This window comes from Propithecus coquereli, unplaced genomic scaffold (assembly GCF_000956105.1).
Source record: "Propithecus coquereli isolate 6110/MARCELLA unplaced genomic scaffold, Pcoq_1.0 Scaffold490, whole genome shotgun sequence".
Lineage (NCBI taxonomy): Eukaryota > Metazoa > Chordata > Mammalia > Primates > Indriidae > Propithecus > Propithecus coquereli.
In genome coordinates this window covers 152972-178917 of record NW_012150730.1, presented here as the reverse complement: position 1 = coordinate 178917, position 25946 = coordinate 152972, and the positions used below count along the sequence as shown (strand labels likewise).

The window sequence follows — 25946 nt, the reverse complement described above, 5'->3', positions numbered from 1 at the left end:
CCCTGACTTTGGGGAGGCTAAGTCAACAGTCACGTCATCCTCAACGCCACACTGTGGTCTAGCCCTCACCATCTTCACTTCCCCAATCCCAACAGTGTCCTGTAGATGTTTCTTTTCGTGCTGGGGAGCAAGGACAGGGCCGCTCGTCGCATCGAGTCCTGTTTCTCTGCCAGTGGATCCTCGGATCTGGGACTTCCTTGGCATTCCTGGCCCTGAGGGTCAGGGGAGCCCAGACCAGTGTGCAGGATGTCTGTCTGGTCCTGTTGGTCCTCCTGAGTGGATCAGGGACCACACAGGGCAGCTGGGATGTTAACAGTGATCCTCAATTCATGTTCTTTTAATTCTTTTAAAGACACTTTCTCCCCTTTTATAATGAAGAAGTAACCTGCAGGGGAAGCCAGAGGAGACCCTGTGCGTATCCTGCCACCCATCAACCTCCCCTCCCTACCAGTGAGCTTCCCTGGAGGACCCCGGGGCCTGTGGCTGTGGGGTGTTTGCTGGCCCAGGTGGTGGTGGGGAGCAGAGCGGACAGCTGATGGTGAATGTCTTTTAGGTGGTTAAGTGTCCTGGAGGAGGCAGGTGGGGCTGGAGAGGAAACCTGAGGTCATGGTGGGGCCTGTGGGAGGGCCCTGCCAGGCTCGAGCTCCGCTCAGGTCAGGGCGAAGGGGATTTGCTGCAGGACTCTGCAGGCCCACCAGGCTCGGGACCCCTCTGTTCAGCCACCCACCATGGCTTTCTCTACCTCTGCTGATGCTGGGGGCGCTGGGCTCCAGGAATATCCATCCAAGGCAAATCCTGGACAGCCCCAGGGTGGTGGGAGGTCTGCCTGGTGACCAAGTTGGACTCTGAGGGGTGTGGCCTCAGTCAAGCAAGCCAGGGCCAGGAAAGGGTCCCGGTGGTGTCTGTGCCTAACAGAAAAGTCCTCATAGCAGCATAACCAGCGACGGGGCCGGAGGAGGCAAGCAAGGCAAGCTCAGGGCCAGAGGTTCCGGGAGGCTCCGGAGACGGCTCATCTTCCTGGTTCTGACCGCCAGGGCCACCTTAGGAAGGAAGGTGGAGTAGATCTCAGACATAGGAAGCCACATGCTGTTCTCAGAGAATGCAGCAACCTCCTTGCAACTGGGGGATCTTTCTGAGGAGACCCCCGGGTGCCTCTGCTGTTCTCTGCTAGTGAATGGAGGCTGAGGTGGCTTCCTGGAGAGGCTCACAGCTTGCAGTGCTGAGGGGAGAGGGCACAGAGGAGCAGACGATGTCCCATGCCTGTCCCCAGGGGTTGACGTGCATACCCCTCTGTGTTGGCCACCAACCCAGCCACAGTATTCCGTGCTCCCCACTCTGCTCTGGCAATGGCCAAGGGCCCTCGCTCGTTCTACGCAGCCCCCCACGCCTGCACCATGCGTGCAGACGGGAGTTTGCAGGGGAGGAGGGGCTTGGGGCTGCGGGACCACTGTGAAGGCCATGGGGTTGGGGCCCCCACAGTGAGAGCCAGCAAGAGGCTGCCCACTGGGGGGCTTACAAGGGACCTGGAGCCGGAAGGAGGGACACCGTGTTGCTCTGCAGGGGGGCCCCAGCCCCAGCACTTGCCCACTCTACGCTTGATTCCCCACCTGCACCTTGGAGCTGCTCCTGTTCCCGCCCCTCTGACCGCCGGGCTCTGAGGAGGGGAGACGTGAGCCTGGAGGCAGGGCTCGGGGTGAGCCCTGTGCACACGTTGCTGAGCTCACAGTTACCTCTGCGGGGACGGGTTCTGTGCAGGATGGACATGCCTGTGGTGTCCTAAGAAAACCAAAATTACGTGCTCTCGTGACCACAACCGTGGGTCCGGTGCCAACTGGCTGGACCTGGCATCACTCCTCGTCGTCAGGAGAGGCTTTGGATGGATCAGCCTGGAACAGAGGTTGGCAAACCAACCCGCAGGCCGGCCGATGCCCTGTTTCTGTAGGTGAAGCTGTCTGGGAGCGTGCCAGACCTCACGGGCACCCAGGGCTCCCGCTGCCTCCTCACTCCAGCAAGCTGAGTCGTCACAACCGCGATGGCCTGGCCCTAAGAGCCTAAAGTACTTTTTATCTGTCCCTTTGTATTTGCTACCCTTTGCCTGCCCTAGGAGAACGACAGAGAATGCATTTCCTATCCTGAGATAGGGCAAGAAACCCTTTATAAACAGGTTTCCGAACTCAGAAATCCATTTTTTAAAAGGTCAAATTTGATGTTAAACATTAGAACGTTATGTGTGACCAAAAGGCAGCATGAAGTTGCGGACGGGGCAATAGCAAGATGGAGCCAGGCAGAGAGCTCGTTCATTACCTGACAGCCGCAAAGAAAACACTGTGGAAAAGCGGGCGGTTTGCCCACCCTCAGAGATCGAGAAATCACGAGAAAGTGCTCAGATGCACGCTGGGCAGATGCGGTGGTCGGTGGGTCCTCGGTGTGGGGGTGGGGTGTGTGAGGAAGGGGCGCCATGGCGTGTGCTGCCGTGAGGGTGGCGGTGGAGCCGTGTACCCTGTAGCCGCCGTGTCCTGCTTCCACATCTATCCTGCAGACAGATCATAAACTTGACCCCAGATAGATGGACGTGGGGGTCCATAATGGCCAAAAAGAAGTTAGGTAGAGCCAGCGTGCCCGGCGGCAGAACCCACGGCTACAGGCAGCAGACGCCGAGCCAGGCTCCCCCAGGCCCAGGGACCTGCCTGGGAGGGGCCCCTGCTCCCCTGGGGCCCACGTTCCAGTGGGCAGGCAGGGAGCATCTCCCAGAGGGGACATTTCTGAGCCCAGAGCTTTAAGGACAGAGTGACTCTGAGGGGTCAGCGGGCAGGAGGAGGGAGTTCAGTCCTGCAGGTCTAGCAGCGGCGGGGCGGGCGGGGGGATGGTGGAGGTGGCATGAGGAAGGCACGGCCTGGGTCTTTTTTCCTTGAAGGAAGTGGATATGATTTGTACACCATAAAGTTTACCTGTTTAAAGTAGACAATTCATTTGTTTTTGATACAGTATTCATAGTTACGCAGCTATCACCACAGTTAATTTTAGAACATTTTCATCACCCCAAAAAGAAATTCTGTACCCATCAGGCACTTCCCAGCCCCTGGCAACCACTGATCTACACTGTGCTCTGGATTTGCCTCTTCTGGAAGTTTCTTATCTGTGGAATCAAACACCCCCACCCACAACCAGGAGGTCCTTGTGCCCCATATCCTGGTGGGGAAACATCAGAGCAGATAGACTCTGTCTTTATGTGAGAAGAGGTACAATGCCTGGTGCCACGTCAGTTCATCTTCCAGAGTTTTCTCTGTAAAAGTAGGATTGCCGAGAAAACATTCCTGCTGCGACTATGGCCCACGCATGGATTTTCTTGAATTCCTCAAACTTGAGTTTGGGAGAGAAAGTGGTTCCCTTCTGTGGTTCAGTCAGGGCAGTGCTCACACGGGGTCTGGGGGTGGCTTTCTGTTTGTGTCTGGTTTGTTGTCTCGGCGGGGGGTCTGGCCCTGTGGGTCTGCAGACCCCCGTGTGCTCTGGTAGGGGCTGGTCACACTCTGTTCGCGCTCCTGTGTGTCAGTGAATGTGTGCCACACTCCTGTGTGTCCACGGCCAGTGAGGACATCCCAGGCCTGGTCCACCGTGGCCCGCTGGGCTCTTGTTCAGCTGGCTTGTTTTTTCACCCACGATCACAATTGAGATTTCACCCGAGGTCCTGAATTCCGGCTCTTCTGCAGTGATGGGCTGCCCTGTACAAGGGATCCAGCTGGGCGTGGGGAGGGCTGGCCAGGACCTGACCTCTCTGCCCCTGCCAACCCCACTCCGGCCTGCTGTCCCCTCTCGCCTGGTTCCGTAGATGGTCCGTCCAGGCCTGCAGGTCTGTGCCGTTTCCAGAATCAGGTGGCGGTTTTTCACCAGTCTCCAGAGTGGACTTCCCACTTCTGCGTTTTTTTCTGAACATATATTTCATATTTTTTGGCTATTTTAATGGGAGGAGCAGTCCTGACCCCTAGCCCCTTCATGTTATTAGGAACTAAAGTCCTCATAATATGTATTTTTATCTTTTAGCCTAGCCTAGTTAACATCTGTCACAATATGTATTTTTAAATATTAAACAGACTTTGATTTTCTGGGATAAACGCAAATCTGGTGTGTTGTTATCTACATCGTATATATATAGCGTGCATGGTTGGAGTGAGGTTACTAATATTTTAAGATTTTTACATCTAGTTTTACAATTGAGGTTGTCCTGTAATTTTTTTGTCCCACCCGTGACATACCCATAATCGTTACAATAGTCATCTTCTCAAATGAGTTGCTCCTCCCTCTTTTTATGTTAATTTTTTATTCAACATAAAAATTACCATGCTCTCGGACATGGGTGCCTGTGCCCGGGTTCTCGCGTGCAGGCATCTGTCTCGTCTGTGTCCTCTGCAGGTCCTTGGTCTTGGCCTTGGCACGCCGGAACCCCCTGCGCATCCTGTCATCCTTGGTGTCTCTCCCTTGGAGCTACCTTGTCCCCGGCTGGACACACTTGCATTTTGCGGTGCAGGTTTGGAAAGATGCTGCCTTTGGAGAAGGCATTTTCCTCCCCCAGGAGCTCCCCGACTCCCCCAGAACTGCCCACTGCAGAGTCAGCAGCTGAGGTCCAGCAGGAGGAACCCAAGTCTGAGATTGTCACCGACAGGACTCCTGCCGACCTCGAGTTCTCCCGCCTGCGCTTCCGGGAATTTGTGTACCAGGAAGCTGCTGGGCCCCACCAGACCCTGGCCCGGCTCCACGAGCTGTGCCGCCAGTGGCTGATGCCCGAGGCGCGCTCCAAGGAGCAGATGCTGGAGCTGCTGGTGCTGGAGCAGTTCCTGGGCATCTTGCCCGACAGGGTCCGGCCCTGGGTGGTGGCGCAGTATCCCGAGAGCTGCAAGAAGGCGGCCTCCCTGGTGGAGGGCCTCGCTGACGTCCTGGATGAGCCAGGTGAGGCTGTCCCAGAGAGGAGCGTGCCTTAGAGGAGGCTGGGGAGGGGGTCCTGGAGGACGGAGCCCAAACCCAGCTGTGCCTTACTGACCTCGGAGAGTTGGGCTCCCCTGCGGGTAAGAGGCACAGCGATGAGCAGCTTGGAGCTGGTGAGGCAGCTCCTCAGTCAGCAGGGGGCCAGGCCCCCACCATCCTGTCTGATGGCATCACCCTTAGGGTCGCCTCAGGGGCCAGGACAGCTGCTTGGGCTCCTGCCCTCACATCTGCCCTACAGATGTGAGGAAGCAGGAAGAGCAGGGGAGGGCAGTCCAGGGCAGGGACCAGCTTCATGTCTAGGGCAGGTCTGAGGGATGGGGGTGTTGGGCCTGGAGCCTGCCCCGCGGGCTCACAGTGTGGCTGCTGCACGTGCCCCAGCCCCGTGGGCTCACTGTTCTCTGCTGTGGACAGGGATGCTGCTGGGCTCCCCCGCCGGGTCGTCCTCGGTGCTGAGCGAGGGTGTGTACGAGAGGTTCCCTGAGCCGCTGCTGTTTCCAGTTGGACCGTTGAGTCCCAGCCAGGACCTGGGACGCGGGTACCCCCCGACTCGTGAGTGACTGGCCTGCCCCTGGTGGCCCCTGGTGGCCAGGATGGGTGGGGAGTCGGGGCCAGAACCAGGGGAGGTCAGCAGCAGGGGCCAGAGCCTGGTTTTCGTGAGCGCTGGTAGGTTGTTCATTACATTCCTCTTCGGAGGTTGCGCAGGTGACACGTTTCCCTCACGGTGAAAAGGCATCGATGTATAAGGAAAAAAGGAATCTCCCCACCCTGCCCCACTCTCTAAAATAAAGTTCAGTGTCCGAGTGTCCCAGTGTGTGTCCCTTAACATCTTTCTGCCTGTCACACGCGCACACGAGGGCTTGGGCGCGGGCGCCCTGGAGCACGGTGGGCGGCCCCTCCCGGCCTGGGCAGAGATCCGGGTCCTTCGCTGCCCGGCGTCCCGTGTCCTCGGCCTGTCCTCCTCCTGGAGTTGGGCTCTCTGCCCCTGGGAACCAGGCTGCAGTCACGTGTCCTCGTGCACGGGGCGGGGGGGGCTCCCCAGGATCGCTGGACAAAGTGCGTGTGAGTTTTATGTCTCACATACAACATACGTTTCCCCGTGGTGTTCCACAAGTTTTGTGCTGTCTGCGTAGCACTGTGTGTTGTTGCTTTGTAAGATCTCGGCCAATCCAGTGGGTAGAAAAAAGTGTTCTCTTCGTGGCTCGAATTAGCATTCGCAGGCCAGCCCCGAGCTGGAGCCCCTCTTGTCTTCTTGGCGGCTCTGCTCCGTCAAGCCAGGACAGGCGCGAGTCAGTGGAGCTGGGGCCCTGCTGGCATGTGGGCACGCTGGGGCCTGTTCAGGGAGGCGGTGGGGTCCCCCCAACTGTTTGGGGGCACCCACCCACAGAGCATTCAACTCCTCAGCTCTGACTGCCCTTCTCCCAGCCTGGCCCTCCATGGAACCCCTGCTTCCAGAGCTGGGGAGCATGGGAGAAGCGAAGACGGAAGAGGCCGACCCTGCCACAGCTGAGCCGAAGGTGAGTGGGGCGCGGGTGTCCTGGGGGTGTGGGGCTGGCCTTAGCCCAGCCTGGCTTAGCGGCATCTCCCTCCCCTGTGTTAATGCCCAGCCAGTCTCCGAAGTGCTGAGGCTGAGAAGCCCACTCCAGGGAGAGCCCGGGGCCGCCCTGCAGCGCATGTGGTCCAAGCTCCTCTCACCTGCTCTGAGGGCCCCAGGGCTGTGGGCTCACCCTGCTGCGGGCGGGCAGCAGCCTCAGCCGCAGCTGTGCTGCCATTGCAGAAGCCAGAGTCCTTTTGGGAGGAGCCTCTGCACCAGGAGGAGTGGGGCCACCTGGACCCCGCTGAGGAGAACATGAAGAGCTACAGGAAGCTGCTGCTGTGGGGTGAGACCCGCCTGCCACAGGCTGGAGCCCCACCCTCCGTCCCCTTCCACGACTGTTGGCGTTGGGAATTCCGATCCCCTAGGGCTTGGTTGGGAGACTGTGGTGTTGAAATGTATTCGAACTTGAGCGTGTTGGAACTTGCACTCGTTTGCGGAGTCCCGCCCTTTTGGCCTTTGCACGTGAGTTCTGCCTGGGCCTGGGGCTCGTGGCACCTGCCCGTAGACCTGGAGCCTCCAAACAGGGAAAGGCCCCCTGACCCCAAGGCCGGACATTCCCCTCTTGGGTGTAGAGACGAGGCCTCTGGGCCTGGGCGGTCTGGCAAAGGGTCTTCCCTCTTGCATAGACGCTCTTGCCCCAGAAACCCTCCTTTGCAGGGAGGCCCCAGCACAGCTCCTGAGCCCTTCATAGTTTTACTTTTATGTTCTCGTCTCTCTACCCTTGCTTCCCCGTCCCCCCGCCGCCTGTCTGCCCCGCCAGCCCTTCCAGCCTCGCCCAGCGGACCCTCCCCTCCATCCCTGCTGCCGTGGTCTCACAACCCCCAGCTTTCCAGGGGCTCTGACAGGGAGTGGCTTTGTGGGGGATCCCAGGGCTGCAGTCCTGGCCCTGGCCAGCCTGCGCGACGCGAGGCCCGTCAGCAGCTTTCTGCTTCAGTGCGTCGTTCAGTTTCTTTGGTTTTTCAACCCCACTCAGGGTATCAGTTTTCCCAGCCTGATGCTGCCTCCAGCCTGGAGACAGAGGAGGACCTTCGGTTGGTGGAAAAAGAGTCGGCAGAAGGCGACCTCCCAGGTGAGGGTGGGCTGGGGAGCAGGCCTCGGGGGCCTGGCAGGCGTTTTCTCTCGAACGGGGGTCCTCACGGCTCCACAACTTCGCGTTCACCCATCATTCTCCTGACTGCGTCGCAGAGGCGGAGACAGGAGTCTAGTTATTTCCGCGATCTCATGCTGCGCCACAGACCACCCGACACGTGGCCACCTGAAATAGCAGCAGTGTCGGTCAGGTCCTGGGTGTGGGCTGGGCCCAGCCGGGGGCCATTCTGCTCCACCGGAGGTTGCTGGGCCCTGCACAGCCACCAGCATCTAAAGGCTGGGCCAGGGCCACGTGGCCCTGGGTGCCCTCCCTACCTGCTGGCAGAGGTGCCGGCTCTGACGGGGCTCCGCTGAGGCTGGCGGCCGGGGGCCCTTCCACATGGCCTCCCCAAGAGGCCGGGGCCGCTTCCCCATGGTTGGCGGCTGGGTTCCGAGAGGGCGAGCGAGCTCTAAGAGGGTAAGCGCTCATCAGCCTCTACCCTGCTGTGCCTTGTCACGTGTTGCCGTGCGTTACTGTGCCTGCTGACGTCCCACTGGGCTCGGGGGGTCTCACAGGCCAGCTGGGGGCACCGCCAGGGGTATGGTTCCTGGGAGGTGTGGTTCCCAGGGGCCACTAGTGCAGCCAGTCGGTTTACCACATGGAGGTCATGGGGGCCCATCTGGTCCTTCCAGTCCATGTGGCCTCCATTGCCAGAGTCCCCTGGTGGCCCAGATGGGCTGCACCAGTCCGGCATCCACAACAGGAAGTAGGAGCCCCACACACCCTGACATCCACTGGCCAGACCTGGTCCCTCGGTCTCTTTAGCTGCAGAGCAGCTCGGGGCTGACAGTCTTGCTTCTAGGCGGCTGTAGGCTCAGTGGACACTCACGGAAGGCAGACCGCCTGGAGCAGGCTTCCGAGGCCACATGTACCCAGCTCCCGTCCCTCACGGGCTTCCCTGCCTGGCCCTTCCCTGTGTCTGAGCCTGGGTGTGGACAGCTCACGTTCTCACCTTGTTTCAGACAGCGGGAAGCAGCAGGAAGGCACAGAGAACAAGGTTGAGGACGTCTCCACATGTGAGACGCCGAAGGAAAGGCTCGAGGGGGACTGTCCTGCTGACCCCTCGGGTACCACTGAGGAGGAGGAGGAGCAGCCCCAGAAGACTCCGGATCCTCAGGATGGGGATTCGAACCCTGCCTCCGAAAATCAGATGCAGTTGGTCACCCAGGAGCCAGAGGAGGACAAGGACGAGGCCACGCCGGCCGCCCCCCAGCAGGGCCTTGGAACGAAGCGGCCCCACCCCGAAGATGTGGAAGAGCAGGGCCCCGAGCCCGGCGAGGCAAGCGGGGAGCCCGATGCTGCCGGGCAGGATCCGGGCCCCTCAGCTGCAGGCTGCCCTGAGACCGAGGAGCCCGACGCATCCCGGGGGAAGCCCTTCGCCTGCAGCGAGTGCGGGGAGGCCTTCGCCTGGATCTCGCACCTCATGGAGCATCACGGCAGCCACGGGGGCAGGAAGCGCTTCGCGTGCCAGGGCTGCTGGAAAACCTTCCACTTCAGCCTGGCACTGGCCGAGCATCAGAAGACCCACGAGAAGGAGAAAGGCTACGTGCTGGGGGCGGTCCTGGGCTCCCACCCTGCCACCCGCGAGGCCCACGCCAGTGGCAGTGCCGGCAGGGCCCCGGAGAGCGCGGAGGGCGAGGTTTGCCCTGGGCCGCCGGAGGAGGCGGAGGCGCAGAGGTGAGGCTCCGCGCCGTGAGGGCTCTGGGGTGGGCAGCCAGCTGGCGAGGAGTGGTGGCTCCCCGTGGCGCCTGCTTGTTCCTCAGTGAGCTCTTGTGGCTGAGGCACTCAGAACTGGGAAGGGCCACGGGAGCCCTCACCTCCTTGTAAACACACCCTGGGCAGATGCTCGCATCCAGGTGTGAAAGAAGACTGTCCTTTCCTCTGCGGCCGTCTCCGCGCCACCCCCACGCTAGAGCATTTGAAGTTGTGCACAGTGTAGGGTTGCCTCAAAGTGTGTGATCTGCCAGTGCTTTCTTGAAGTCACCCTTGCTGCGATGCCTCCTGTGTGAGCTCCCCGAGGGCTGTTCGCGTGGAAATCCCGCCAGCTGTTTTAGCCTTCTCGTAACTGCGTGATGTCAAGTTCACTTCTGAATCCGCAAAAGCAGAAACTGTTTCCTAGTTTAACTTGCGTTTTTACCTGTGTGGAGTAGCTTACAAAGATCACAGAAATGCTTGCAGCCTAATAATGCAGGGCTTTCAGGCCATGGGTCCCAGCCCATTATTGAATTGTGAAGTGAAATTAGTGGGTGGCCACCAGCATTACAAAGCAATGAAGTAGAATAAGATAGGTTTAAAGGCATCATGTAGTAAAGGCGAATATTATTTTGTGAAACTTTTCAGCCATCCATCTAAATGTGAGAACTGGCTGCAATGTAAAATGTATTTCTTACTAGGGGGCTGTGATCAAAATAGGTTGAAAACACTAATAAAGGTCTGTCTGCCTGAGCAAAGGGAAGAAACTAAACTCTTTGGGCTACATAAGGTGATCTTTTGATTTCTTGCATTTATTCTCAGATTACAGCATTGTTCCCGTTACCTGAGCATAAATTTAATTGCTTCTCGTAGATACAGAAACTGGTGTCTCTTTCTGTCACTGTGTTTGAGCAGGCAATCTGTTGTAAAGACGCCCAGATCACAGAGGCTTAACATAATAAATATTTATTCACTCACATTATAGTCCATTGTCTTGTGGTAGTGGCTGCTGTTGCTTGTGTGTCGGTGGGAGAGGCATTCTACTCCGTGCAGGGACCCAGGGACCCAGGCGCAGACCCTGCTGTAGCTCTGCTCTTCACAGGACCCTTGGGGCATGTGGGGAAGGCCACACCCCTTCACCTGGGTGACAACACACATCACTTCCACTTACATGTACGTGGAGAGAAATGTTCCCATGGCCCTGGTCACTCCCAAGGGGCTTAGAACTGTCTACCTGGTCCCTGTCTCTGCCACAGTTACTAAGCTTAGTTCTTCTCTTAGCCTCTTTGCCACCAAATCCCAAGCTGAGAGTGGCTCTGGTTAAAAAAAAAAAAAGCCTAAATGTACCCTGTCAACTCTCATTCCCGGCCTAATCCCAAGAGCTCCCCCTCTCCCTCTGCCACAGGGAGATTTCCCCCGTGATCTGTCTCACTCTCAGCTCTCAGGGCCACAGATGGATCGTTTGTTATGGTAGAGCCCAGCCCGCCATCTCTTCGGTGTCCCATCTCCTGTCTTGTTTAGTGTGCACAGCTAAATGTCTGTGCCCCATTTTTTTATGTTACTTTTAAAACTTTTATTTGGAAATAGTTTCAAACTTATAAAAAAAAGGCACAAAAATAATAAAAATAGTGCAAAGAACATCCACACATGCCTCACCCAGACCTGCCTGTTACTAACATCCCACTTGCCCGTGATGTTGGGGTGCACGATGTGCACTTGCTTATTGGCGATGCTTCCTTTGCTCACCTGGTCAGAGCGTTCAGTTCCTGTACTGTGTATTTAACTCTATATTAAATACAGTATATTTAATATAGATAAATATAATATAGATAAATTTATCTATAAATTATCTAATATAGATAAATTATAAATTACCTATCTAATATAGATAAATTTATAAATATAGATTAATATAGATAAATATAATTTAATATAGATATATAATAAAAACTATATTAAACTCTATATACAGTTCCTCTACTGTATATTTAGCTATATTTTCCTCCTTTTAGAGAATAAGCAATCTGTGGGAAAACACCTTAAGATCATGTAAATATCCTGCTCATCAAAACTCCCTCCCTAAATTTACACTCTGTTGATGATTCTTGCCTGTCAGTCTCTACCGTGGTGGTCGCAGAGTGGTGGTGGTTTCCAGACACCAGCCCTCCCTGCACTGACTAGCTGGCCCTCAGAGTTCTGCTGCCAGCCAGCACCCTTACTTCTCCCCAGGTATTTAACAGAAAATAGATTTCCGTTTTTTCAATGTGTTATAGCTTATTGCTATTCTTAGTTATTTGTCACTCAAGTTGCCCCACATATGGCCAACAGGACTCCCTTCCGGGTGGTTCCTGTGTCCTTATGACATGGCTCCATTTTTTGGTTCCTTGCTTTGTCATAAGGACATTCCAAGCCCATCTTGTCCTGCCCTTCCTCAGCCCTGAAATCATCCATGTCTCCAAGAACTGGTTTCTTTTAGTGGGCAATGGTATTGGAGACCAAGATCTGGGTGCTAGTTGTGTTCATTGCTACTAGGGTGTCTTCTGAGCTATGAAATATATGTACATATATAAATGCATGTAGGTACACACACAGGTATATGTGTACCCGTACACATACAGTAAGACCTTCAATTCCAATCTGTGACTTCTTCCAGTCCATACTCTATGTCCCTTCAGCACTGAGAACTCTGGCACCCCAAAAATATTTACTAATTTGATAAATTCTAAAATGCCTCTAAAATAGTGTTAGAACTTCCTTTCCCAAACCACTACCAAAAACAGACTTACTGAGATTTCGGGACCACTACAAAATCTGCGCAAGATGTGGCATGTGGGGAGTTAGCCATGCTCCCAGCAAAATCGGGTCCCTTGGCAGGATAGTTGCAAGGGATATGGAAATAACAGGAAATAGAAAATAGAGAAATAAGACACAGAGACAAAAGTAGTTTATAAAGATGGGGGAGTCAGGGGGTCCTCCAGCATTCCCGTGAGTTGTGCGGCCATGAGTGAAGTCCCACATCAGTATTTATTGGTGCAGCGATCAGTTGCCAGTGGTAACATTTACATAATAACATATAGTTCGTTTAGGTTTAAAGTCTCCCCAAAAGCTTCTAGAGATCCCTTAATTAACTCTATCTACAGGAGCAAACGGTTACAAAATCTTTCTAAGATAAACTTCTAAGTCCTAAGATAAAATTATCACTAGGCAGAAAGGCTAAACAGAAATATAGAGCCTCTATATCTAGTTTTTTGTTGATTGAGACAAGTAGTCAGGAGTGAAGCAGGAACTGTCCGTTAGGCCAACTGTCTCTAGCTGCAGGTGTCTGTCGGGTGGGTATTCTTTGATCAGTTCTCAACCTGTGACCACACACAGAGCCTTGTCTTACAGAGGCATCAAGCTCAAGCAGCCTTCAGGTCTGAGACAGTGTCACCATGCAAAACTCTCCTGGATCTGTGAGATGCCCTCCTGAGGTGAGGCAGCTTTTGATCTGTAAACTAACACGTTCACATATTCCTTCAAGGCAAAGCCCTGCAAAACTCTTGAAATCTTTTATGTCTCTTTATAGGCCAACAGTGCTAAGGAACACAAATGGATGACTTATTCAAGAGAGAAACAAAAATACAGCTAACTACTCCCACTGGTTAATCTCAGGGGAGGCTGGGCTGGTTCAGGCATCAGAGACAGTGGGTCTGTCCTGAAGGTCTCAACTCCCATACAAAGGTGCAGTGACTTGGACCATCAAGAAAGATGCAGCTGATGGGAGGCACAAGCAGGTGGCCCAGATCTCTCCAGTGGAGTTGGGAGTCTTGAAAGTACAGACCACAGGCTGCTGAGCTGGGACTCAAAAGGACATAGGATATCTGGAGGGCAAGGGGAAGCCCTAGGTGGGCTGGCACTGAGAATGGGCAGAGTTCATGGCTGGGTCACACAGGGTGTGGGAAGGGGGCTATGTTCAAAGGCACAGGGAATGGAAGTCATTTCCATCATTGCAAACTCTCTGAGGGTCCCTGAGGAGTGTGTTGTGTATGAAGGCTTGTGTATGAATATGTGTTGTTTCTCGTGAGTATGCCTGGGTCAAGTCTAGGAAGAGATGAGCTATGGCTTAAGGCTTCCTCATGTCCCCGGCACACCTGTAGTGGGTCTACCCAGTGTGAGTTCTCTGGTGCTTGCTAAGGGAGGAGCTGTGTGTAAAGGCCTTCCCACAGTCCCTGCACTCATATGGCTTCTCTCCTGTGTGGATCCTCTGGTGTTGAATGAGGGGAGTAAGCTGGCTGAAGGCTCTGCCACATTCATTACATTCGTAGGGCTTCTCCCCAGTGTGGATTCGCTGATGTTTGGTTAGGGATGAGCTGTGGCTGAAGGCCTTGCCGCAGTCGCTGCACTCATAGGGTTTCTCCCCTGTGTGGATCCTCTGATGCTGAGTGAGGTGTGTGCTCTGCCGGAAGGCCTTCCCACACTGACTGCACTCATAGGGCTTCTCGCCTGTATGAGTCCGCTCGTGCTGGTTGAGTGAGGAGCTACGACTGAAGGTTTTCCCACACTCATTGCATCCATAGGGCTTCTCTCCCGTGTGAATCCTCCGGTGCTTGGTCAGGGGTGTGCTCTGGCTGAAGGCTTTTCCACACTCGTGGCACTTGTAGGGTTTCTCCCCAGTGTGGATTCGCTGATGTTTGGTTAAAGACGAGCTGTGGCTGAAGGCTTTGCCGCACTCTCCACACTGATAGGGTTTCTCCCCCGTGTGGATTCGCAGGTGCTGGGTGAGGTGGATACTCTGGCAAAAGGCTTTGCCACACTCGCTGCACTCATAGGGCTTCTCACCTGTGTGAGTCCGCTCATGCTGACTAAAGGAGGACCTAAAACTGAAAGATTTTCCACATTCACTGCATTCGTAGGGCTTCTCGCCTGTGTGAATTCTCTGGTGCTGGATCAGCGGGGCAATTTGGTTGAAGGTCCTCCCACACTGAGTGCATTTATAGCGTTTCTCCCCAGTATGGATTCTCTGGTGTTTGGTAAGTGCTAAGCTGTTTCGGAAGGCTTTTCCACATTCATGACATTCATAAGGTCTCTCTCCTGTGTGCGTTTGGTGGTGTTCAACAAGTGCTGAGCTGTGACTAAAGGCCTTTCCACATTCCTTACATTTGTAAAGTTTTTCTTTTGCATAGGTTTTCTGTAGAGCATTCAACTTTGAGTCTGGCTTCTCCATCTTTCTGTGTATTCCCCATGTGTGGGGGCCACGCCTTTTAGGAGTCACTGGTTCAGTTGTGAGATTGAGGCTCTGACTCAAGTTTCCCCAAACCCATTCCCTTGCCACTGCTCCTGAGTTACTGTGTCCTCAGACGTGAAGGCCACCTGCACCACACAGCTCTCTGGGCACTCACGACTCCATTCCCAGCAGCCCTTGGTGTCCTCACCCGTGCAGTACAACAGACCATCCCATAGGAATATTTCTACCAGGACAACACTGGTCGATTCTTCTTCAGAGATGCCTTGCTTTGGAGCTGACAGTTTGACTTTGGGTCTAGTTTCCAACTCTGAAAGAAACAAAAATGGAAATGTCCCTTAATAATCCCTGTTGTGGAGGAAAAGAGTTTGTGGTGGGTGCAGAGATCACAATTTTGAAAGGTTCAAGGCACAAGTGGCTTTGACCATTTAAAAATGCAGTTTTGCAGCCAGGTGCAGTGGCTCACACCTATAATCCTAGCACTTTAGGAGGGGAAGATGAGAGGATTGCTTGAGGTTGGGAGTTCAAGACCAGCCTAAACAACACAGCGAGACCCTGTCTCTACAAAGAATAAAAAAATTAGCCAAGTGTGGTGGTGCACACCTGTAGTACCAGCTACTCAGGAAGCTGAGGCAGGAGGATCACTTGAGCCCAAGAGTTTGAGCTTGCAGTGAGCTATGATGACACCACCACACTCTAGCTGGGGTGAAAGAGTGAGACCCTGTCTCCAAAAACAAAAAACAAAAAACAAAAAACTATGCAGCTTTGCAAACCAGGAAAGGAACAGAAGACAGAAATGAAAAACCCACTAAAAATAGCGGGCTGGCATGAGGGCTATGGTTGGAGTCTAGGGAGAAGCACAGAGAAGGGTGGGAAAGGGTGCTGAGGAAGCACTCAGGTCCACAGAGGCACTGGGCCTAGAAGGAGCAGTGCAATGGCCAGGTGACAGTGGAGGAAAGGCTGCCACGTGGGAAGGATGCTCAGTCCAGCCCTCCCACTGCTGAGCCCCAGTTTCCTCTTGGTGGCTTATTGCTGTGGTACTACCTCACTCCAGATGTAAAGAAACCCATCTGCTCCCCCAGACCAGAAACAGCTGCAATGTCCATCACTAGGAGGATGCTAAGTGACCTGTGGTGGGTCAGAGTACTTTGATCTGCCTAATTTTGTCTGTCTCACTAACTGGGATTCCCCGGAGGCCAGGAGGTTCAGTCACCACTGAATCCCCAGCCCACAGCAAGAGCTCGGTAGACATACCATAGTAACAGACTAATGTATTCCTTCCTCCTCCTTCCTGGCAGGACTGCCTTGGTACCCAGGCCCCTCTGCATAGCCCTGGCCACAGTGTATCCCACCCTCACCGAGATACTGGATTGGCCTAGAGGTGTGACATGGGCACCTGACCCATATTATGTTATGTTCCAGTGAAAAGTTAAAAAAAAAAAAAAAAAGTGACGCCAAGTATGATAGGCAGAATAGTGGCTCCCAAAGACATCCAAACCCTAAACCCCAGACCTGTGAATATGTTACTTTATATGGCAGGAAGAAATTAGAGGAGCTAATCATCTGACTTTGAGATAGAGAGATTATTGTGCATTACCTGGGTAGGCTAATGTGATCAATCACAAGGGTTTTTAAATGTGGAAGACAGCCAGAAGGGCCAGAGTCAGAGTGAATATGATGTGAGATTTGACCAGCCATGGATGACTGTGAAGATGGACAAGGCCATAAGCCAAGGAATGTGGGCAGCCTCTGGAAGCTGGAAAATGCAAAATAATGGATCCTTCTCTAGAGCCTTCAGAAGGAACCTATCCCCTGCTGACATCTTAATTACAGCCCAGTGAGACCTATTTTGTACTTCTGATCTCTAGAACTGTAAAATAATTTCCTTTGCTTTAAGCCACTAACTTTGTAGTACAGCTGACCTTTGAACAGTGCAGAGATAAGTGGCACCGACCTCCTGTGTAGTCGAAAATCTGCAAGTAACTTTTGACTCCCTAAAACCTCAATTACTAATAGCTTATTGTTGACTACACTGATAACATAAACAGTCAATTAACACATATTTTGTATGTTACATGCATTATATACTGTATTTTTTATTTTTAATTGAGACAGAGTCTCACTTGTCTCCCAGGCTGGAGTGCAGTGGTGTCATCATAGCTCACAGCAACCTCAAACTCCTGAGCTCAAACCATCCTCCTGCCTTAGCCTCCCAAATAGCTGGGGCTACAAGCACCCACTACACCCAGCTAATTTTTCTATTTTTTTATAGAGATGGGGTCTCACTCTTGCTCAGGCGGGTCTCAAATTTCTAGCCTCAATCAATCCTCCTGCCTTGGCTTCCCAAAGTGCTAGGATTACAGGCGTGAGCCACTGCATCTGGTCTATATACTGTGCTCTTACATTAAGCAAGAAAAAATAAAATGTTATTAAAAACATCATGAGGAAGAGAAAATGTTACTATTCGCTATTCATTAAGTGGAAGTGGATCATCATAAAGGTCTTCATCATCACCTTCACACTGAGTTGGCTGAGGAGGAAGAAGAGGAGAGATTGGTTTTGCTGTCTTAGAGGTGGCAGAAGATGCGTGTTTAAGTGGACCCGCATCGTTCAGACCCATGTTGTTCAAGGGTCAACTGTAATTTGTTACAGCAGGAGCAACAGGCAGCTAACAAACCTGGATAAGGGCAAGTTGTTAGTGAGGCTGAAGGACCCTACTGTGACCCCCTTCCACACTGGCCATTCCTCTCGGACCCTGGAGATGGGTACTGTTCAAAACTGGGAAATTGCCTGTCCGAGGGCTGGGACACCCCCAATTCCTACAGAGTTGCCTGATGATCCCAGGAGCTGGACAAGGGGCATGAAGAACAGAACCAGTCACCCTGCAAGCACATGGCAGAGCCCAGCCTGGAGCCACCAACCCACAGGTGCATGAGTCATAAATGATCCTTTGGTTTCCACCACTGAGGTCAGAGGCTTGTTACACAGTAAAAGCTGATGAATGCGTCACCTCAGAGCCTTTGTCCTTGCTGTTCCTCTGCCTGGAACTGTTCTCTCAAGACTGTTTCATGGCTCAGGCTTCAGGTCACATGTCACCTCCATGGAGAGGATATCCCTCATCTCTCTAAAGTCCCCCCATGCCCATCCTAGTCTCTATCTCATCTCCTCATCATATCACTCATTGCTACTATTATTTTTTCTATTTATTGTTTGTCTCCCCCTCCCTAACCTGTAAATTCAGTGAAGATGGGGACTTGGTCTCACTCACGCAAACCGAGTGCTTGGTGAGCCTTCACTAAGACTGAAGAGTCAACTTGCTATGAAGAATTAGAGAGCGGATACACAGTAACCTGGAGGCGAGGTTTCTAGAGCCCTGGACGGGCTCTTCTCAGTCCTGCAGGGCTCCCATCTCACCTGGGCACACACCCTGGGGAACTCCGGAGTCTACTGCCCACGGCTCTGCCTCTTGCACCAGCAGGGAGATGACGTCTGGCTTCGGAAAGCAACGTCCTGCTCAGGGACAGACCCGTGGAGTGAGCTTTTGTGTCGCAGGACCCTCCCTATCCCTCTGCCCACTCCACCTTTGGTCTTCCAGGTCCCAAGTGGCTGGGGTCCCGAGTGCCTACAGTTGTCACAGTAACAGCCTCTAATGCTCCTCAAGGACTCCTTTCTCCCACTCTCAGTCCTTGATCCCACCCCTAGTTCTGGGGTGGACATATGACCCAGGCATGGCCAACCAGAGCTCTGCTTCCTCTTCTGTCCACTGGCAACGATGACCACTATGAAGGGGACCTGGCAGCCAAACCAAGACAATCCAGGAGGCTAGGACACAGATTCTGTCTTTTCTGCTAGTTTTGGACCCAGGAAAGGCACACTGGCAGCTGTCTCGTCCCCTCCAGAGGGACCTCTCTGGAAATGGAATCAGAAAGAGGCTGCTATGGTCGAATGTTGGTGTCCCCCTAAAATTCGTGTCAGAACCCAATGCCCAATGTGATAGTGTTAGCGGGGGGGCCTCGGGGAAATGACTGTCATGAGGGCTGTACCCTCACGACTGGGATCAGGGCCCTCATAAAAGGGAGCTCACGTGCCCCTTCCACCTGGGAGGACGCAGCAATAAGGTGCCATTAATGGCGAATGGGCCCTCACCAGACACTGAATTTGCTGACGCCTTGATCTCGGACTTTCCAGCATCCAGAACTGTGAGCAATACATTTATATGGTTTATAAATTACCCAGTCTAAGGTATTTTGTTCCAGCAGCCCAAACAGACTAAGACAAAAGTACAGAGCTAAGTGTTGAGGAGGGAGGGGCTCTCGACACATTGGAGGAAGACACGGATCTAGTTTGTGTCTAGACCCAGTATGTCTCCCTCATCTCATATTTCCCTGCTTCTGGTGTTTTCAGATTGGGTCTGGGACATGCTAATACTGGAATGCAGTGGCCCAATCAAAACTCACCGCAGCCCCAAAGTCCTGGCCTCAAGCGACCCTCCTGCCTCAGCCTCCTGAGTGGCTGGGACTACAGGCAGGATTTTTAAATAATCTGTAGAGATCCCACCTCAGCCTTTCACAGTGCTAGGATTGCAGGCGTGAGCCACCACCCCCAGCCCATGGCCTTCTGGAGGACACGCGCGTGTCCCACCAAGGCTTGTTCTCCTGGCGGCCTGGGGGAGGGGCTCCGGTCCAGTTAAGAGGCGGCGACGCGACGCGCGCACAGCCCTCTGGGACGGGCACTCACGGCGCCATCTTGGACGCCCGGGGCCTGCTGGCGCCTTCACTCTGGGCTTCAGACCTACAGAACGGTGAGTCACCCAGCGGCCTCAGGCAGGCGTGAGAGCGGCACAAAACCCACCCAGACAGGGGTCAGCGCCCGCCGTCTTCCAGGGCGGCTGGAGAGCCCATGAGGCCAGAACCCGCGTCCTCGATCACGGAGGCCCGGGCGGGCCAAGCTGTCGTTACCTCTCGTGACTTCAGAACGTCAACTTCCTGCTGGGGGCAAAGGGCGCGAGGGAGGCTGGGTCAGGAGCGCCTCACCCCAGCCGCCACACCAGGCCAGGTGAAGAATGAGCTAGCTGTGTCCCATCACACAGGGCACAGTGGCTGCAACAATGGTTTCCAGGGTGCCTCAGTTTCCTCTTCCGTAAAACAAGGTAGGGTTCGGGTCAGGGCTGGGTCTGTGGCGCCTTGGTGGGTACGGCGCGGGTGCTCCTGGGGGCGTGTGTGCACGGCGGCGACTGCTCCCGGGGACGGGGGTGGGGGACCCTCCCTCAGTGAACGCCTGCTCAGCGTCAGGCCCTGGGTGCCGACGCCCGCACCTTCGCTCGCACCTGCGCGCTGGCTGGGGCGGGTGGGCGGGGCCTCGGGCGGGAGGCCCCGCCCCCGTTGCTCAAGCCAGTTCCCCGGCCCCGCCCCCTCGGGGACCCACACACCAGGGGACCAACACCAGGCGCCGCCCCCCAGCCCCGGCGACACTCCCCAGGCCCAAAGCAGCGAAAGGGGTCGACACAGACGCGCGAGGGTTGGGGCCCGCCCCGGCTGGGGCTCCCGGGAAGGTCCCGGACCTCCGCGCGGCCGGGCCTCCCGCGCTTCACTCACCCGCCCGACGGCGACACAAAGGCCGGAACGCCTTCGGCCGCCACTGCGCCTGCGCCGGACTGCATCTCCCGGAGGGCCGCGCGCGCACTTCCGGCGGCTCAGTGCCCGCCCCGCGGCGCCTCGGGGTTCGGGCTCCGGCCCTGGTTTGTGGGCGCGGGGACGTCGGCGGCGCGGCCTGCGGAGGGGTTTGCGGACGGCGGCCCCGCTCTTCCGGAGCCGGGGACTGACTGGGGCCTTGGCGCCCGGGCGGTCGGGAGAGGCGGGGGTCTCGGCGGCGGAGGAGGGCGCGGGGCACGGAGGCCGTGGTGGGACGGGCCTTGGCGCGGTTGAACAAGGGCCGAGAGGCCGGAGAGGAGACTGCGGGAGCGCCCCGAGTTCCCCGGCGTAACTGCATATGGCGTTCACGTTGGAAAGTACACTGTAAACTTTACTGTTGCAAAACAGTGATGGAAAGAACGCACAGATTTAAAGCACAGTCACCAAGATCCCAAACAAAAGAGCGATTTGCATTTTGCCACTCTGACCCAGCCATGGACGGTTCCTGGGCTGCATTTATTACATGGTTATAGGAAACATCACATCAAGACACGTTAGCATTTATAACCACGTGGCTATGTAATTGTCAAAATTGTGCATTTGAACAGCAGCGTAATGTTCAAAGCTGATGTGCACGCACAGACCGAATTGTCACTTTGGAGATTCACTAAAGCCTGCTGGGAGCAGGCCCGGGTACAGCAGCACACGGTAGATGAGGTGGGCGCATTCACCGTTCCCCATTTAAGGTGGGGTTACTTTTCTCCAGTGTACATCAGACAGTCATGGAGAAGTGAGTGGAGATGATGTAAGAAAACCAAGACTGGACCTTGTGCTTTTGCCCTTTTAAAAGGACTGAGTGATTCCAATCAGTCTGGGCCTTCGAGCTGGATTTGAAGCTAAGAAAAGGTTTCAAGACAAGGGCGTGTTTTTCTTTGACTGAAACAACTCAGACTCTGAAAACGGTAGAGAACACGATAAAAATTCTCATGTTAAAAGAAAAACTTAGCTGGTTACATTTTCTTTATACACAAAGAAACTTGCAAAGATTTGACTGGTTCACAAATTAGTTAAAACTGTAAATTTCATATCTCTAAAACAGTGGTGATTATGAAAAGATGTGGCTGAAAATCATAATGCACTGATGTAAACAAAGCAAAGGCAAGCTTATTGGCCTTTCTTTAAAAATGTCCTGTATATTTAAAGACTGTAAACTTCTGCATTTGTGATTGTCATACTGAGTGCTAGCCTGCTCTTCACTCTACTGCAGTAAAAAGGCTTTAAAATATATATAATGCCATTTTTCAGATCCCTCACCCACAAACCAAATGCAACAAAATATTTAATTTTTTTGTTGATTTTTTTCATCCACAAAATGTGTACTTTTCTTCTTTTCCCTAATTTACTTGATCAAAAGACATGAACACACAACTCACGATGCAGTCTTTTTCCCAAAAGTTCTGGGCAGAGTCCTGGTGAGCTGTTGGTGGTGCCACACTGGACTTGCCAAGAATACACCCCAGCCCTGATGTGGGGCCGGGTGGCCCTGTCCAGCTCTCTCAGACTTGCCCCTCTGTTTCCTTTCTCCAACCTTCCAATCCTTGGTTTTTCTCAGCCAGGTCTCTAAAACGTAATGTGCCTGTAGGGACCTGGGCCTTTTCTAAAGGGACAGATGCTGCTTGGCTCCAGCCAAGTGGGATCATGTGGACTGGTAAGTCCAGTGTCCATGTCTGGATTTCTCCAAAGAAACCACATATCTGGATTTCTGTGTGAAATCTCTTGATCTTTAAAAGCTGGCAGGGATTTCAGAGGTTTTAGTAAACACACTACCAGTCAAGTAAGATGAGCTGAGGGCTCCTCCTCTGCTGCCCTCGCTGTGGTCTGAGCCACCGTCTCCTCTCCAGTCTTCTTCCTCCCAACCATGCCTGGGTCCTCTCAGCTCGTTCTCAGCTTCCTTTTAGTTCTGTCTGCTTTTTGTTTCTCTGTGCCTCTCCTAGAACAGCAGTTGCCTCTGCCTGGCCTGGGACAGCATCCCCCACCACGAGCAGTTGCACTGCAAATCAGTGGAGCTTCAAGCAACTCTGTCGCCATAGCATGGATAGCAGAACTGTGTCCCACTGCATTTTGTGTTTAAAAAGTTAATTTGTTCAACACATACGTTTAAAATATAACGTAGCAGTTATAGCTCCATGGACGTATTTCTTCCTTTTTTTTTTTGTTTTTAATCATTTTGAGAGTTTCAGAGCCTAGCAGCGTCCAGCCGTCGTCTGACCCTAGAGGCCCTGGCTGGGTGGGGAGGAAGGTGGCTTGCAAGACTCTGGTTCTCCAGAGCATGAGCTCCCAGGACTGGGCCAGCAGCTGTTCTGTGACAAGGGCTGGAGGGCAGACAATGGTGGTGACGGTTGCATGGGGCTTTTGGGGGGATGCTGGCTGCGGAAGGCACAGGGAGCCAGGCATGTGGAAGTGGGTGGGGTGAACCTAAAGAGAAGAGGGGGCTGGCACTGTCTCTCTGTGGCTCCCCTGCCTCCTCAGAGGTCCGAGCGAGGCTTTCCTGGCTGGTTACTACAGCCCAAAATAGTGTCTTGGCAGGGGCTTCAGTTCACTCACTCACCACTCATGCCTTCCCACCTTAGAGGGCTGGTTCTGTGCTGGGCGAGGTAAAGTGTGGCAGTGGAGGCTGTTTGAGGCACAGGAAGAGCCCTTCAGTAGGAGTGAGTGTGGAAACAGGCAGGGCGGAGGGCGTTGAGGATGGCAGTCTCTACCCGGCCTGGGGCAGAGCCAGACGCCCCTAGTGGGGGCTGCAGGGAAAAGCCGGGGATGCGGAGGGAGCCGAGAAGCCAGGTCCAGAGGCCAGTGCGGGGCAGTTCTGAGAAGGGAAAGGAGGCGAAGGCAAAGGAGGTGACGGCTGACAGGTGAGGGCGGCGGAGGGGCCTGGGGGGCGGAGGCCCCGCAGGGCAGCAGAGGGGTTGGGCAGGTCCGAAGGCTTTTTGAGTTGAAAGGCGACTTAGCAATGATTCGAAGGGAAGGTCTCTGCTTGCATGGATTCAAAGTCAAGTGAACACTGTGTTTCCAAGTGAAGCCGGAAGGAAAAAAAGAAAAAAAACACTTCAAGGCTTTCGTTTGAAAAAGGACAAGTGCCGGGACCAGGGCTTGGGGATGGCGGCGGGGGCTGTGGACGCCGGCTGCCTGCTCTCTGCTCCAGCCGCCGGCCAGGAGAGGTGGCCCCGCTCTTGGGAGAGCATCTGGTTCTCCAAGGCCGACTGGAAAGCCTGATTTTTATGGTTTTTTAAAAAAATGTCGGCATCTATCCCCCAAAAAAAACTTCTTCTGTGAGTCAAACAAAACATGTGCTGGTCAGTTTTGATCGGACCTAAAAACCCTGACCCTGAAATCCTTGGAGGCAGAAGCAGAGTAGTGGCTGGCAGGGGCTGGAGGGCGGGGGTGGGGAGTGGGTGCCTGTGGGGCCACCAGGGCGTGTTAAAAACCTTCTGCGCCTGGTTGATGGTGGCGGCTGCACAGTGTTGGGAATGTCCTTAATGCCACTGCGTTGTGCATTTTTAAATGACTAAAATGGTGAATTTTATGTTACGTGCGTTTTACCAAAAAAAGGAGGGGAAACCCTGTTTATTTGCTAGGTTCCAAGCCGGCTGAGCTGGCTGGAGGGCGGCAGGGTCAGCCGCATCCTCCTCCGGAGCTGGGGCTGCCCCTGGCCGGCTCTGGCCCTCACCGGCCTCCAGGATATCAACAGCGCTACGAAAACCCAGCGGCAGACGCTGCCACCAGGTCACAGGGAAGCTGGGTCCCCCGGAAAAGGCTTCTGGAATATAAGACATTAATTAAGCTCCTCTTTGAGCCGCTTGCAAACGTGCTGTGTAGGATGCACTGAAAAGCTGAGGGCCGTGTGGGAGATCCGATACCTCCAGCGCGAGGCCCTCCCGTCCTGGGCGGCGGCAGCCGAGCGTTTGTCCAGGATCTTTCCAAGGGACTTGGGGCCTGGCGGTCACACGTGGTCTTGGGCAGCGTGGAGCTTCTGGTGGTCGATGAGGTGGACCCTCCAGGGGAAGGCCTTCCCGCAGATGCCGCACTAGAAGGGCTTCTTGGGGCCTTGCGTGGCTGGGCCCCCCCCCCCCCGACGTGGTCCCCCTTGCTCTGGGGGGCTTTCTTCCCGGGCAGCTCCAGCAGGTGGATCTTGCGACGCTCGGCGAGGACGGAGCTGTGCAGGCCTTACCGCACTCAGGCACGGGCAGGGCCTCCTCGCCGTAGGGCTTTGGTGCTCCACGAAGTGGGTGACCCAGGTGAAGACCCTCCCGCGGTGGACGCACTTGAAGGGCCGCCCTCTGCGGGGCGCCCGGGCCCCTCCCGAGACCCCTGCAGCAGCCTCTGCGGCGGCACCTCCTCCGACTTGCGTGAGAGATGAAAGGAGGCGGCCACTGTGTTTTGGGGCCTGCTGCTCCGAGCATCACTGCCTGCTGGTCTGAGGAGGGCCGCGTGGCGTCCTCTGGCTCATCCCGGATACTGGGCTTCAGAGGCAAGTGGGCCCAGGAGCCTGGGGAGGGGAGGGAGACAGGTGACCTGGGAGGGGACAGGGCTGGGCTTCTCCCTGCCCGCGCCCCAGGGCATGGGGGATCCCCCTGCCTGAGCCAAGTCCATGCGCTTCCTCTGCTCAGCACAGCCCTGCATCCTCCTCCCCCGTCCTTCTTTAAGATAAATGGGCACATGTTTGGGCCGTGCACCCACAGCCCAGCGGCCTTGTCCTCACCTGGCTGGCCTTCTGGGTGACCCCTTGCTGTAGCACCCTAGTCTGTCCGCCTCGGCCAGCCCGTTCAGGCGGAGAGGCCGAGACCCTGGTTGTGGGGTGGAACCCTGTGAGTGGCTGTTCTCGGGGGCCCTAGAGGGTGCCCAGATCTCAGTGCCCACAGATGGTGCACACAGTTTCTGGGGGAGGCGTGGAGTTCACCACCAGAGTCCCTGACTCCATCCACTGGCGAAATCTATGGGTTCGGGGTGGGGGTTAACGCCCGGCAAGGCCCGACTCCATTGCCAGCCCTCAGAATTCCTGCAGGAGCCAGGCACTTACCCAGCGAGCCGCGGGTGCCGAGCGCCTGGGCCTCTGCGCTGGTAGCGGACCCTGCGGGAGCCGGGTGGGCTCTGAGCCCAGGTCTGCATCCGGGATCCACTCAGACACTGGAATGGCAAACACGGGCCTGCTTGGCAGCTGCCCCTTAAAAGCCATCCTCCCCCTGCCACCAAATAGCCAAGGCACAGGCATTGCTAAAGGCACACTCCCAGGGGACTGTTATTAGGACCCAAAACATACCTCGAGGGGCCTCTGTGCAAAATGGAATGCCAGGTTCCTTGTTCGGAAATGGTCGGCAATTTCAAGACTGAGGGCAGAGCATTAAAAGAGCCCGGGGGCCCGTGCCGCAGTTTGGGTCACTATTACCCACCGGGGCTCCGAACTCCAGTTCCCCAAGGCTGTGCCGTCCTTGCCCGCAAACCCCAAAAGGGTGGGCAGTTGCACGGGGCTCGCATCCCACTGTCGGCACACAAGTCCGCCCAAAGTGGGGTCACCGGAGGGGACTGAGCTGCCGGCGAACAGCAAGAATCTTAAATGGACGTGCCTGGCTTCGTGTCCAGGCTCCAGCCCTAAGCCCACTCACTGTGCGACCTGGCTGAGGAGACTTTCTTCTCTGGGCCTCAAATGAG

At 54.9% G+C, this 25946-nt stretch overlaps 2 protein-coding genes across 2 annotated transcripts in view; one reads left to right on the top strand and one right to left on the bottom strand.

The window, feature by feature from the left end:
* The window catches only part of ZSCAN18 (zinc finger and SCAN domain containing 18), a 39750-nt gene extending 29428 nt beyond the window's left edge, over positions 1 to 10322 (top strand). Inside the window, 7 exon segments of the mRNA XM_012655860.1 lie at positions 4408 to 4512; positions 4515 to 4941; positions 5389 to 5526; positions 6400 to 6491; positions 6752 to 6854; positions 7545 to 7640; positions 8663 to 10322. Of these exon segments, the coding sequence (XP_012511314.1) occupies positions 4408 to 4512; positions 4515 to 4941; positions 5389 to 5526; positions 6400 to 6491; positions 6752 to 6854; positions 7545 to 7640; positions 8663 to 9381 (1680 nt within the window). The 3' untranslated portion in view covers positions 9382 to 10322.
* The window catches only part of ZNF135 (zinc finger protein 135), a 132795-nt gene that overhangs the window by 91230 nt on the left and 15619 nt on the right, over positions 1 to 25946 (bottom strand). The window contains 10 exon segments of the mRNA XM_012655863.1: positions 13521 to 14681; positions 14684 to 14923; positions 18028 to 18123; positions 19487 to 19601; positions 20208 to 20523; positions 24158 to 24233; positions 24326 to 24453; positions 24633 to 24786; positions 25158 to 25231; positions 25318 to 25424. Coding sequence (XP_012511317.1) covers positions 13521 to 14681; positions 14684 to 14923; positions 18028 to 18123; positions 19487 to 19601; positions 20208 to 20523; positions 24158 to 24233; positions 24326 to 24453; positions 24633 to 24786; positions 25158 to 25231; positions 25318 to 25424 — 2467 coding nt within the window.